At 36.6% G+C, this 15,462-nt stretch overlaps 1 protein-coding gene across 13 annotated transcripts in view; it reads left to right on the forward strand.

Moving 5' to 3' along the window:
* ESRRG (estrogen related receptor gamma) overlaps positions 1-15,462 on the forward strand; it is a 563,748-nt gene that overhangs the window by 335,000 nt on the left and 213,286 nt on the right. Inside the window, exon 1 of one of the 13 annotated variants that reach the window (XM_032422147.1) lies at positions 7,772-7,984. The exons of the other annotated variants lie outside the window; for them this stretch is intronic. Coding sequence (XP_032278038.1) covers positions 7,929-7,984 — 56 coding nt within the window. The 5' untranslated portion in view covers positions 7,772-7,928. Of the gene's footprint in view, positions 1-7,771; positions 7,985-15,462 lie in introns of those variants that run through there. 13 annotated transcript variants of the gene reach the window in all.

Raw genomic sequence — 15,462 nt, forward strand, 5'->3', positions numbered from 1 at the left:
AATTATGTTCTATACAAGAGCCATTTTTGAATGCTTTTATAAAAAAAAGTATTTGTTTTCCAGACATATCTGGGATATGGTGATTTTTAAAAGCTGTCAGCTTAAATGAGAAAATGTTTTCATGTTACCCTGGTGAGGGGCATAGATTTAGGTACTGATGTGGTAGCATCGTTTTAATAATAAGTATTGTTTTTCATTATCTCATACTTAGTCAGTATGAATATTTGGAAAACAGAAAAATAGAAAGAGGAGGAAGAAAGCGATCTCTCAGAAGACTAAATGGTCTAGAAGGTCTGGAGCAGCTTAGAATGGCGGACCTTGTCCTCTCATTTTTTTCTTCTCTTTTGTCTTTTTCTATCAGCTCCCTCCTCTCCACTGACTTCATATATATATAGATATAGATAGATATAGATACATATCTATCTATATCTATCTTATCTTTTATAAATTTCCTATATTGCTCTAATAATTTAACCGAATTATAATCTTCAAATATGGCAGCAAGACACCAAGTGTTAACATTGGTCATCACTTCATTCATTCATTCAAGACATCTTCGTATGTTTCTGTAACATTGAGGGGACTATTGACTGAGTGCTGTTGCTGGCTCTGGGGATACCCTCAGAGCTGGTGCAGTTTCACAGATTACAGTGGGGGGGGGGGGGTGTTAAGGTAGGGAAAGGAGTGGCCGCTTAATAAAAACCAGATCCCTAAAAGAAATGATAGTCAAAATGTGTTTATGAAAGGGCACCTAATTCCCTGGGGAGAAGAGAGAGAGAGAATTTCTCTCTACCAATTCATCCCTACTTCTTTTTAAATATGTGACTCTTTTTACCTTTCTAAGCTTTTGCAGAAAGTAAAGGACACTTTGGTATACGCTTGGGTATTTATCTCTTGGGATCTGATGTCCCTTGGCTCTTACTTGGGACCTTTGTCCTCGGAGGGCTCATCTCTCGGCTGGAGTTCCGTGCACTGGTATATTGTCAACAACTGGGAGATTAACATTAGTAGCTTGTTACTAAGTAAGCACTGGAAAGAGGAGACATGTAATCTTTTCAAATATGAGCTCTTCTACTACCTGAGTGTGAAACTTGGGTTAAGACTCTTAACCACTCTGAGCCTCATTTTCCTCACCTGTTAAGGTAACCAAGTCGGACTCATAATCCCCGTGGTCTTTCCCTGTCTGTAATTCCCTGTTGCCCAGACTTTGTGTTCTGCCATAGATTAGTGGCCATTCAGTGTAACAAGAGCAAAGCCTTGTGAAGAAATTGAGTTCTTGGGATATCTGATCAAAGGAGCTCCTGGGTGAATGAGCTTGTGCTCGGGATAGTAATAAAATCAACAGCATTATTGACTGAACTGCTAGGGTGGAGGGATGTGGAAGAATGTCTTAAAGGAAGAGAAAAGGAGTAGAAGCAATTTCTCTCTCCCCTTCTTTCTGGTAAACAATGTACGATTGAATGCTCTGGAGAGTCAGCAGAATCATTGAGCATTCCCAAATCTGTGTTCTTCACACTCACGCACAAAACAATGGTTAGCTTTAAGGGGGACATCTGCTTTCGCCCCCTCTCATTATACTGAGTCCATATATGCGTGGCAGTATTCTAGCAAGCAGTTCGTGTCCTCTTAGGGCAAACATTCCTGCTCTGTTTGCTGGGGGAATACTTGCACTTTGTTTCCTTTTCCGTATTAAGCACCTTGAACTCCTAGTCAAACATGAAGGCCAAATGAACAGGTAATGCCATTTCTTCAGATTTTTTTCTTTCATTTAGTGAGATTTAAAAATAGCTTGGCTAACATTTATGGGAGGCTCACTATGTGGATGATGACAGTAAAATTTATTATCCAAACCGAGGCACTTTGGAGAGTGTAAGGAGGGAGGGCTGTAAATTATCAGGCTAGGACAGCTGGTGCAAGTCAGAATGTCTTGGCCCACTGGGTCGGGCGATCCGCACCCCCACCCCAGCTAGGACCAGACATGGGGCTAAATTACTTTAAACTCAGTTAATCCCCATAACAGTTGTACAAGACTGTTCTTACTGTTATTCCCATTTAATAGCGAAGGAAACTGAGAGTTAGATCCATGGCATGACCCTAGGCCAAAGTCTCATCCCTCATAATTGCAATGCGAGCCCAAGGCTTGACTCCAGAGCAGGCTGTGAGGCCTTCCCAGGGGCTGAGGCCTTCCACCATCTCCTGACTTCCGCCAGGCATGACAGACACACACCCCTAATTAATTTGCCTTGCTTGGGGGAAGCAAATTTTTATCAAATGTGTTCATTTATAAAAAGGAACCTTAGAAGAGTGTGTCAGACAGTTCTAACATAAAAAAAAAAAAAAAGTAATAGCCTCTAAGCCTGTTTATATGGACACCAGATGCTATATAGCTCACTTTCCTTTTTTTTTTTTTTTTTTTTTTTTAGTGGTCCTTTGAAAATTTGGACGAAAGGGTTAAAGGAAACAATAGGAAAAGAGAACTTTCAAATAGGGTTGAAGAGTCCTCTAAGTCAGGAAAAAAAATACTTTGTGTTTTTTTGGTATTTCATGGCCACATGCATTTTTTACTTAGAATCAATGTTGAATGGGGTGGTTAAGATGGATAATTTGATCATCTTACTAGTATCAAAGCAAGTATTGCTTATTCTAAACTCTGTCATATTTGTTCACTTGCCTCTCCCTCTCTGTCTCCACTACTCCCCACCCCCACCCCCTTCCTCTCAGAGTTAAGCTACCCTTTATTTTGGACAACACTATCACACACATGATTGAGTCAACAATTTATGGCTTTTAAAAATAGGGATTTTGTCCTCTCTTAGGTTTATTGTTTATCATAATCATCTTTCAAGTGAAAAGGCTAATTTACTCTTTCTATAGGAATATTTTAAGCTTGATTATCATAATATTACAGCTGCCTGAAAAGGTCTAAAACGGGACATTGACCTTGAATGTTTTCTGCATTTAGCTCGTGGTGCTTAACATTCAGGAAAGAATATAACTGCAACTCATTTATTAATGTATAATCTCAAAATGTTAACTGTTGCTCTGTAAATACATTCCATACTGGTTGTAGAACACTCACAGGATACTAGAAAACGTATCTGGTATTTCACCAGGGTACATACGTTGGAAATTCAGCATAACTAACGTCACTCTTCCCATTGAAGCTACTATAGTTTATAACTTAATCTTTCCTGATATTTTACCATGTATCTTAATAGCTTGATGAAATGAAAGTGAAATAAACCTGAATTAATTAAACAGAAACCAAATTGCCTCTATTAGTTTCTCTGTCTTCTTTTGATCCCCCCCTCCCCCCCCCCACTTTCACAAATACTGGAAAAAGAGTTTGGTGTCTTACAGAGGTGAGGTAATTGCTCCCCAGAGAATGGACTTTTTACAAGGACTTGGTAATTTGGGAATGGGATGGATTTATAGGACAAGAGGTTTGTCAAAAGGCACGGTTTTTATTAGTGCCTCTGTGGAAGTGATCACTTTCAGTCAAAATGATTGCTTCTTGCCAATCGAGACAATAATTTAAATATCAAAGCCTGTGCCCTAGAAATGAAAGGCAACAGAAGATGAGGTATGATGAATTGATAGGGGTTTGGTGGTGATAGAGAGGAAAGTAGTCATACTGACTCTGAAAGCAGTCTTCATATTCCCAGTGGGAAAGGTGTGTTCTTAAGCAGGTTTAAAGCATAAAAGAAATCCCAAAGCACAGATGAGGAAAAGAGGCATAGGTAAACGAGATGACCTGCTCAAGGCCACCCAAGTCACGAGAGGATGCAGAAGCGATCCTGGTGTCTAAGCTGCCTGTGTGCCCATCAGGGTTCTTTTCTCAGGGATGTTCATTTGTGGCTTTTCTTTTTTCTTTTCTTTAGAGCTAAAGATAGTAGTTTGTAATAGTCTTGATTTGCTTTTTGCAGTATGGTACATTATACTATACAAAATCCATCAAAGACAGCAGGGAAGATGGTTCAAAGGGTTAAACAGCTTTTTTAAGGGTTTATGGTCTTGAGGAAAGATCCACAAAGGTAGATTGTAAGGCGATTTGAAAATCTAAATTTGTTATGCCTTGTTTAGTTTTAAATATTTAACAAATGACAGATGTGCAATCTAAAATAAAAATTTGCTTCAAAAATAGTGTGACAGCTAGAAGCATTTTAATACAGATTAGTCCTGTTAATTTTCACAAAAGGAAGATGGGAACTAAAAGTAGCTATTAGTATGCAATAATGGCAAGATGAAACATTTCTCATCATCAACATAAGAATTCATTGTTAGAATGTTTTAGGAAAGGATTCTGACTAAAATACAGTAAAATTTCCGGTACAGAAAACAGGAAGCTACGTTTTGTTTGCACTTGAGTTTTGCTTGTTGCCATTCTGTTCTTTCAAATGGAAATGAAGTATATTTTCTGCTGGTGTCTGTGCATGAGTTGGGGCCTGAGGATGAAGTTGTTTGGATATTTGTGACTGCATTGCGTAAGGAAAAAGAGATTGAAACTATGCATGGACCCAAGACCTGGTGCATAATAGATGGATATTAACTAATTGATTAATAGTTTGTGTGAAATAGTCCTAAGAGGTTCTTTTATTTAGTTCCATTTTTCCTGCTTTGGGTAGACTCCTTGTGGTAAGATTGTGAAGTGTATTGACTGATTAGCAATATGTGTTTATTCTAGGCTGTTTATCTGTTTGTTTCATTTTTTCCCCATATCCTTTGTCATTGAGATTCTAAAAGATTTATGCTCAGTATTGCTCATGATGTGTGTATTCCCTGTGATTATCCACTGTTTCCTCCTTCAAGGTGAGAAAACTGTGGCTAGGGAAGATTCTGGAGATGACTAAGCTGCGTGTTTATAAAATATTCTGGAAGCTGTCTTGCAAGTTTAGTGCAGTAGATATTATTTTAAATTTTAAATTGGTTAAACTGGATTCAAGACAGTCGGTGTAATCTTAGGTCCTTGACTTGTAAAGGTGACACTTTGATCCCAAAGAGAAGCATACAGATCCGTGTAGTATATACACTAGTATACTTTTGGTCATTCAGAAAGCAGCTAGCTCAGTGGACACTGTACCTTGCATTGATGAAATATGGTTAGTGAAAGATCAGTGGGGACAATGCGCTGTATGTTTGTACATGTGTCTCTGTGAGCACGGGAGAGACTTACACATGGAAGAGTCTAAATATGTTTAAAATATATACCAATGAAATCCAGTGGTTTATAATGGGGCAAATAAGTACCCAAAAGGAAATAAGAAAATTCTGGGAAGTAAAAGACTCCTATGAAATGTGGTGACTTAAGGTCCATCAGTAAATAATTGACTACAAATCTTGTCTTTAAAAAGCCATTTCAAAGGAATAATAAAAGGTTCTGTCACAGCGTGATAATGCAAAGAAACTGAATACAGTGTAGGATTCTGCACAGGTCCAAAATCTGAATGTATTGAGTGCTTTAAGATGGGTTGAGTACTTTAAATAATCTTTATTTTTTTCTAAAAAAGAGTCTTTAGAAGAAATTAAAAAAAAAAAACTCTGTTTTTGGGATATTGTTTAAAAATGTGTACAACTGGATCTATTAATTACCCTGAGAATTTTGGTTTGTTCAGAAATGAAGATAGTGATCCTTGAACCAAAGATGTTTTTCTTTCTTTCTAATGCAGTATTAGCTTCCATATTTCTTTTATTGTATTTTAGAAAAATCATATTTCTATTTCAAATGCTTTTTTATTTATTTTTTTAATTATAAAATGATTACATGTCTCATTTTAGATTGAACAGACAAATCTTTTTTTTTTTTTTTTTTTTTCCGGGTGTCTGCAGAATGCTTGGATTTTCTCCTACATCTCAAAGCTCTTTTAATTCACTGCTCACAACCAAATTTACATCTTAATTGCAGAGTTCACATTTAACAATATAGACAGCATAATGCTACTGGTAATTAAGCTTTTACTACCTGCTTTTATACAGTATTCTCAGGCACAATTTTTGCTATGTGAGTTCTCATCTAAGAACTTGTATGAATTTAGACCGACCCCAAATAAAAGGAATCAGGCCCATATCTTAGATATGGCCAAATACATGGCAGGAAAATTGCTTTCTTTCTGTGGGGGGGGCAAATCATGTCTGTCATTTTTACATTCTGAATTTTAATGCGGCTGTTCTATTTTAGTGTTTGTTTTTTTACAGACCTAGAAAATTTGAAAGGGTTGAGAGAGAGAGAGAGTTGAGTTCTGATATAGTGACTTCAACACACACTGAGTATCTGAACTAATTTATTTTGATCTCAAAGATTATACTATTTATATCGTGGAACACTTAAGATGCAAAAGGTTGGTAGCAGTAGAGCTGAATTATATCAAAATTGTGGGTCTTCCACTCTCCATAAGGGAGCAGTTTGCCATAAATAGCTGGTATCTATTCCAATATATTTGCTAGTATAAAATAGCCTGTAGTTCAAAATAGGACCTAAGAAAACTCTTTGTTGTAAGAAAACTAAGAACACATTCTACATTATTGAAGGAAAAATAACCTTCTCTTCTTACGCCCTTAAAAAAAGAAAAACAAACTTTTGATTGAGAATCTTAGTTTCCTAAATTATTATCTGTTTGAAACTAGTCCTTATAATGGCCAGACTGTGCGATGATTTACAAAATGTTTCTGGGTTGATTTTTTTAAGTATTCGGGGTGTGTTATGTAAAGAAACAAATATGTACACTGCATTTCATTTGGAAACTGATGTTTTGGGTAAAATCATATGGATTTGTATATGCCTCCCAGTTTGGAAGCTTGTATTGAAATAAGTATGATTAAGAACACTTTTAGTGCACTGTGTAGTAATGCTCTCCATGCGGGGGGGGGGAGAAAAAAGGAAACGCAGTCTTTATTTTGTCAAAATGCACTGAGATGGATTTAATGTACTATTTCCCCTACAGCCCTCAGACCGCCACCCCTGTAACTGGAGAAGCCAATTTGTCCTGCAGTTGTTTACCTTTGCTTTCAAAAGCTATGCATTGTATATCTATAGGTAGAGAGACAGCAGGTAAAGAAATGTTTACACGTATAATTTGCATAGGCATGCTCTCAGATTGTATTGACGCACTATTTCCTCTTCTGTAGTTGTGCAAAACTGCATCCCACCTCAGAGAGGACGATCCTAGGGGTTCACATGCCCTAACAATTTAGAAGAATGTCTTTGATTTTTCAAATGCCCAGTATGTATCAGGAAACCAGGAAAAGACGCGATTACGACGAATAAATGGGGAAGTACAGCACTAAATAAGCAGCAGCCCCCAGGGGTTTAAAACACAGACCACGGCAGGACAAACTTAATTCTCTACCTTCCGCAGAATCCTTTCCCAAATTAACTGGGAAGTGTGCGTGCGTGAGTTCTTCTTTTCAAGGCAAAACAGGTCTTAGGTTGGAAACCAAAGACAAATCCCTCCAGTGCCTAGAGAGTTAAGTTAGTTATGTTTCTTTTGTAGCTTCCCAGAAAAAGAGAGAAAGACAGACGGAAAAGAAAAAGCACAGTCTCTCCTGGGAGCGTTCCGATGGCTGCCGTGCCCGCTCCCTTTCTCCTCTCCCACTCGCGGTTCTCAGTGCCCGCGGCTCTCTGCACCCTTCCTACCTGCCTGGCTCCGCTCGCTCCGTGCAGCCTCCCGTCGCCTCCCTCCTGATTGGGCAGACGCCCCCCAATCGGCTGCGCGGCTGGGCCGGTGGGACTGCATATGTAAAGCCCTACTTCATATTAATAAGCTCCAATCGGGGCTTTAAGTCCTTGATTAGGAGAGTGTGAGAGCTTTGGTCCCAACTGGCTGTGCCTATAGGCTTGTCACTAGGAGAACATTTGTGTTAATTGCACTGTGCTCTGTCAAGGAAACTTTGATTTATAGCTGGGGTGCACAAATAATGGTTGCCGGTCGCACATGGATTCGGTAGAACTTTGCCTGCCTGAATCTTTTTCCCTGCACTACGAGGAAGAGTAGGTACCTTTTTCTTTCCTTTTTAAAACTCGCCGTGGGGGTGCGTGTGTGTGTGGGGGTGGACAGAATGTATCTTTGCACAAGGATTCAGGTAATGCCCCGGGAATGTTGTGTGCACGAGTGCTTGTTTGTGTCTGTCTTGTGCCTTTTGTGTTGAGGGTGATCTCCTAATTCAGTAAGTCGAGAATTGTTCTCTGACTACAATGTTACCTTTGAGGCAAAGCTCAGTGACTGTCAGTAAAATAGCTGTGTGACAGTCACTTCTTATTCAGGTGCTAAGAATAGGCACTTGGCACACATGCTTAGTGAACTGTTAAAATGCATCTTTTACTAGGACCCATTTTCCCAAGGAAAGATGTTTTAAAATACAATATTCAAAATGATTTATACTATTGAGTGCCTCTTATGTATTTGCAGTTTGACAGATATTTTCAGCTCTCTGTCATTTCTTACCGCGCAGAGTTAGAGGCAAAATTGCACATTTACTAATTCTCCTTCAGAGAACAATTTAAAAACTAGCCCTGTGCAATTCAGGGCTAGAATAATGTTATTTGCATGGTTAGCGTTAAGTCAGCACTTAACTGACAAATCAGTCCATTAAGTAACATGAGATTTTCACACATTATAAATATTTAAGGAGAGAAAAAACTAAAGAAGAAGCAGTAGTGACTTTTAAAATTTCCCCTTGAATAGACAACGTTGAGATTGTGGATTTGTGTCATGTATCCTGTCCAGAAAATACAGAAAAGTACTTTTGTTCTTATATGCAGTTTAATTTGGATTTATGAATATCTTTATGCACAGGGATTTGTGTGTGTGTGTGTGTGTGTGTGTGTGTGTGTGTGTGTATGTATCTTTGGAACGCTAAAGGTGGGGGAGAAGTGGATGGGGGTAGGACAAGTAAATTAGGCATTCTTGTGTAAATGAGTAGGTCACAAACTTAATTTCAACCCACTGTTAAGATAAAATATTAGTATATACCACGGGAGCTGTCACTGGATTATCTTTCTGTTGAGTCAGTTATATTGCTTTGCTTTCACATTACAGTAATACCAACTGTTATAATTCTGAAAAGAGTGCTCTTGGCAAACATCTCTCTATAGACTGTGAAGAAAATCTGAAACTCGCGAAGATGAGCTTAGTGCATTATAGGTAGATGTCCACTAGCTGTCCTTAGTGACTGCATATTGCATTGCTTTGTAATTAAGTAAGAGATGAAAACTGACTTGCAGTCTCAGTGGTTGCTCGTGTGTGTAGGAGTGTGAGTGTGTGTAGATACGTCTGTGCACGCTCGCACGTGCTCACACACACACACACACACACACACTTGCACAAGGGATATTCTCCAAGAGATGGACGTAGGAGGAACGGAAAGCTTGGAAGGTTGCATCCAGCTTGAAACACTCACAGCAAGAAACAACTTTAAATTGTGTGAAAATAAAAATGAAAAATAAACAAAGGTAGGACTGCCCACTCAAGTGTAGTTTGAAGGTTAGTGCACCTGGGGCCTTAGAATTGGAGGGTGTAAATGTCTTCATGTCAGGAAGAAGGCGTTATCCAAGCTCACCCAGATTCTGAACTTTCTCCCTTAAATAAATAAACAAAACAAACTTTAAAAATTCCCCAGAGGCTTCTTTTTAAAGTAGTTTTCTTGAATTTAACTTCTTATAGCTAATTTGAATAATTTGTTTAAATAAGCCTCTAAAAGCAAATTCATTTAAATGAAATCAGGGCACATGTCCTTTTGGCTTTGGCGCAAGATTCAAACTAGCTTTCTTTTTGGCTCAATTAAAAGTCATCTTTAAAAAATACAGATTTATTGTCTGGATGCAGTTCTGATGGTTACGTGGTTCACTGGACAGACAGAAAGATCTAATGCTAAGCAACACATCTGCCTCTCTGTCTCAATTAATAAACCACAGAATTTATACATGCTATTAATATTCATAGTAATTGTACTGGGTTAAACCCTATCACGTGTGCGTATACATAGAAATGAAATCAGAGTTATGCAGTTTCAGAGGAAAATATTAGGCAATTTCTGTTTTGGAGACTGTTAAAAAAGATTCATACAATTTATTGACCACCATTAGGAGAGCCTAAAATGTTAACCTATAACTATGTGTTTTTTATTTTAGGAAATGTGCCAGCACATTAAAGAACATAATGCTTGAAAGCTTGTTTCACATTTAATAGCAGTAATAACTGATAGCATACATAGATGAAAATAATATATCTGCTCATTTTGACATATGTGTCCGTCTAATCATTCTAAATGAGTGTGCTCATCACATGAATCCCTTTCAACCTCTGATTAAAATGTAACATTGACTACAGGATTATAGAGCGGACTTAATTTTACTGACTGTTTTAACAGTTGTCACAGCTGTTGGAAGAAGGAAAGGCAATTGAAACACTCCAAAACACGCAAGGCGAGGAGGAACAGTTTAGTAGATTCAGCCTGATCATAGAAATCCAAGCATTGCAAATGAAACAGATTTGTGTTTTAAAATTCCTCTTTGGAGGTATGCAAGGTTTATTTTGTATGGTTCACTCTTTCTGTGTCAGGGTTTTGATTTTTTTTTTTTTTTCTCGGCCTCCTCTCTCCTTTTTAAAAGCTAATGTAAATTGAAACACAACTATCCAAAAGTAATACTATAATGTCAAAATATCTGAGATAAAATAGGCAGGAAGGAAAAATTTATACAGTAACAATAGCAACAAAAAGCCTAAATCTGAGTGGATTCAAATGTTTTTAAAAAAAGATAGGAGCTTGCCTAAATCACTTTAGATGTGATATTATTTGAAAACTATGAACAGACACTTTTTTATTTTTCTAAGAAAGAACACCTAAACTCCAGACTTGGAGCTCATGTTACTTTTCCTCCTGTTTCTTCTAAGTCTGTTGCAAACACCTGCAGACTTAAAGGTAGGTGGTGTAGGTGGGGTTTTCAGATGATTTCTTTGTAAATTGCTGGAAGTGACAACTAGCTGCACTTAGGAGTGAGTGTTCTTGAAGCTGTAGAATCTGTAACCTTGCTCATCACAGCACTAAAGCAAATAGATGAATTCTATTTTTCTGAAAATTTAACAGCCACTCTACATATCCCAAACTATAGATAGTCAAAATAGCCAGACAGTTTATTTTATGTAACATGTGATTTTTCTCCTTGGAGTAAGCAAAAATAAGTGTTCCTGAGTTAATGGAATAAATGTGGAGTGGGAGTGGTGAGTAAATGATGGGCACCCCATGTTTCACCAGCCCTTTGTGTCAGTGTATTTATGTATTACCTTATATACGTTTGGTGGTTAAGTTTAGAAATCCTCCTTTTGACAGAAGGGCTGGAAAACAGCTTTCCCTTTCCTGGGCAGAGGCAAGGGTGATGGTGTTGGCTGGTTCTTAAAGTGATGGTTTCTCATCTTAATGTGTTTATGGTACTGCTGCTTTATTTACTGAGCCTTGTGTGTTGCAGCGGTAATTAACCCATGTTATTAGCAAAGCCCTTGTGGATATCCATTAATTCTCTTGCATGGATGATCATTTTTCCAGTGTTTTCCCCCCAATAAGGTATCATTGTTCTTTTTTTTTTTAAATTCTAAATTGACGGCCTTTGATATATTTCTTTGATTTAATCTGACCTGTAATATATATTGACCATCTTATAAAAAAGGATATTGTAATTCAGTTTTTAAAAATGCTAATAGAAGCTGGAGAAAAGATTTTTTTCCCCCCCTTTGGTTTTCTTTTCAAAGTAAAAAAGAAAAGAAATTAAGGTTTAAAAAGGAAATAATATAGGAAATCTGGTTTAACTCCTGGTTTTCCAGGTTTTAGAATTTACGATAATTTGGGTCTTTGAGGTCTTTTAATCAGATTTTTACTTAGTTAATAACACTTTAGGCATTTTTATAAAATATTGAGCCAGCAGAAAAATACTTGTGCTTCCTGTGCTGAGAAAAGATAAGGACCATCTCATTAGCTGGGCCATACTTTTGCAATTAATTTTAGATACATGGTGCTATTCATCAAAGAGGGCAGGTAACTTCTCTATGAGTCTGTTTAACAATACTTTCACAATACCTTACTCCTGCAAGAACTACAGACAAAGAAGAGACCTTTCTTTTGGAAGGTAGGCATAATGCCCAGTCTCAAGTCCGTATCACTTGTGAAAAATTCCTCAACATTTGTTTTAGCCTAGTGACTAAAAAAAAATATTTCTTTGTTTTACTTTTAAAGTGCTGTGCAGTACCGAAGGTTTTGCTTGTATGATTTCATAAAACATTCAATTCTGTGCTTATGGTTGATACTTTGTCAGACAAGTGGCAATTAATAGCAGTGATTTCTGTGAAACCAATTAATATCAATAAACTTTTTAGAACCACCTATTAAGCATTTAGAAATAAGAGAAGAGCATCGGAGGTATTTCAATAGAACTTTAAAGTCATTGCAGTAGAGAGGCTTGGCTTGGAATTTTGCTTCATAGCAAATTCATGGAAGAGAGAAACAATACAACGTTGATCTGTTATAAGTGCATATGAGCTCCGGCCCTAGCCAGCTCTCTGGAGAAAATCTTTGATTACACTGGCCCAGTTTGTTCAGTTTTTATCTCTTTTACATCCACTGGCCTTGTATTAAATTGTCATTGTCCTAAAGCGCTTGAGATAGAAATGAATTGCAGTTCTCTACATTCTCTGACAGTGAAATATTTAGGTTCTCTTTCTCCAATCATACTTATGTGTATATTTGATATCGCAGGGATGACGCCAGGCATCTCTGCCGCTTCTCATTCTCCTGACTGCATTTCGTATGTTTTGCTGTTGATTATTTTCATCACCATGTGTATATGGATATACATGGTCTGTACTATTATAAATACATCAATACACATATGGTACTTTAAAATCTAAGCAGTCGACAGAATACACACACGTGTGTGTTTGCATGTATCGTATGCACGTGAAATATGTACCTTTGTGGGAAGAGTTATATGTGTAGAATATTACAGGTAGGCTGCTAAAGGTGTTCATTACATTTATAAAATAAAGTGAATCTCAAGTATTTTTCTGATCGATTAGTTGCCAGTTCAATTTGCCAGGCATGATTTTAACCTGGAATTAGTGTTTCGGGTATTTGCCAGGTCTGATTTTAAACTAAATTGGTTTAACTATATAGAAAGACAGGTAACAGGTAACCTAATAAGTCCATTTGTTTCTGATTTTATGAATTTTTAACTATTGTCATTCCTAAATTCAAAAGCTGGTAATCATAAATAATTTGTAAAATAGGAAATAAGCTACTAATATTAAATGCATAATTTAATGGTTTGGGCCCATGTCCAAGAAATAGTTTTGAATCAGCTCTTGGCTACATTCCTTTTTTTTTTTTTTTTTTTTTTTAATACAAGGGCCTGACAAATATACCTGAATGTAAACATGATAGCTCTCAGATAAATGCATAAATAGGAATCTTATTTATCTGTATTACATAAATATGTCATTTCCTCATTTTTTTTTTTTTTTTTTTACTGAAAGCAAATATAGAAAACTAGTAAGTGTTCTATTTCTCTAAAGTACATCACAGATTTCAGAATTTTTGAATTTTACTCTAAGGGGTAAGTTTAGAGATCTGTGATTTTGCTTAGTAAATCTGAGAGTGTTGAGAAAGAACACTTAGCCAACTGCTCTTTCTGTTGTAATTCTTGTTATTTATATTCTTGTTTAAATTCCTAGATTCATTTCCTATCGTTACTTGTATGTATAGCACTTTAATAAATTTAATGTTTCTCTCTCTTTTCTTTTTTTTTAAATCCTACTGTTTCTTTTTGACAATCCATCAGGTCAAAGTTAGCTTCTTATTATCTGAGGGTGATAACTGACAACCTTTGCCTTTTGAAGGATTGACCTGGCATCTCATTCTTGTGTCAGGTTCATTTTAGACTTCTACTTTCTAAGATCTAGGAAACCTCAGCTACTAAAAATAATTCCCATTCAGAGTTTTAGCAAACACATCTTTCCTCTGTACTTTTTCTTTACAGAAGTGCCAGGTGTTTCTTTTTCTCTGACTTGGACAATATTTCCCATTATTTTCCAAATGTATTTTTCTAATCAATGATACAAAACCATCACATTGAGAGGATTTAGATTATGTGGTGTGGTGTAAGTGTGTGTGGTATGCACGTGTGTGCACATGCATGCATCAGTCCTCTTTTTAATGAAAAAAATTTACAAATGTTTGGAGGACAGGCTTTTTATGCTTTGATTTCTTCAGATGTCATGCCATCGTAACTTATGGCAACAAATGTATATTTGGAAGATAACTCACTAAGGCAAAGCATTAAAAGAAAGGTGCAGTTTTAAGTAAATTGACTTCTCACTGGTCAATTAAAGTGCACTTCAATATACTGGCATAGAGCTGTCTGTACATTTGAATATAGATATGCAACATTCAGCACTGGCCGTCAGAAATGCAACCTATGGCTGGGGCTTTGGCACTTAAAATCTCTTTGATACTTGAAGTGTTAAACTCATGGAGAGCCTACCTAGGATTAGATTACGTTGTTCAAAAAAAAAAAAAAAAGAACTTAAAAGTACATTTATATTTTAATTGTAAAAGGCAGTCTTTGTCCTATACGTTCCTCTGTGCATTCTCATACTGCTTTGAGTGACACAGAATTGCATATATACGTTTCATCATTTTGATTGGAAGTACACATTATGTGTAATATGCTTTGGCAGCACTTCCCTAGCCAAAAAAAACAAATTAATACTAGGCATACTGAAGGCTGTCAGGCATATCACAGATGTGTCAATTTAACTTTGCTTCATCATACACCTTCTCTGCAAACAATTGGTTAAGATGGTACTAAATAAAAGGGAAGCTACCGATAAATTCTCATATTATATCAGAGATTGATGGCTAGTAGAAGTGTAATGAAAACCAGCTTGCTTGCTTACTTCTCTTTAAAACTCTGTGGGAATACAGACAGCATAGATAATAATGAGTTTTGTACCAAAAAAAAAAAAAGGAGTATGACTTAAACTTGTTCAAATCTTTCTACTCTCTTGGAAGTAACAAAGGGATTTATTGCTTTAAAAGTCATTGAAGTGGTGAACCTCAGTTGCTCCTAAGTGTGAAGTAAATAAAGACTTTAAGAAGTGGAGAATCAGAAGGAGCATGGGCAATCCATCTTTAACAAGGGACATCTCTTTTTTGTTGCACTTTGCATACATTTTCTGAGGAAAAAAAAAATCTTGTGCCTTCTTTTCGTGTGGCTTATTCAAAATGCAAAAAGAAAAATGAAATTTGAAAAAGAGCTTAAGCACAGAAAATAGGCAGAAGCATATTAATTTTTTTCTCCTCCATGATCAGAATGCTTCTCTTGTACATGAAAATTGATTTTTCATCGATTCTAGGAAGATTTTACTTATTTCTAATGGCTTTTGAGAATTTAAACAAAAGGCGCATTAAATAAACATATTT

The sequence above is a fragment of the Phoca vitulina genome, unplaced genomic scaffold (genome assembly GCF_004348235.1).
Source record: "Phoca vitulina isolate PV1807 unplaced genomic scaffold, GSC_HSeal_1.0 scaffold26, whole genome shotgun sequence".
NCBI classification, from domain to species: Eukaryota; Metazoa; Chordata; class Mammalia; order Carnivora; family Phocidae; genus Phoca; species Phoca vitulina.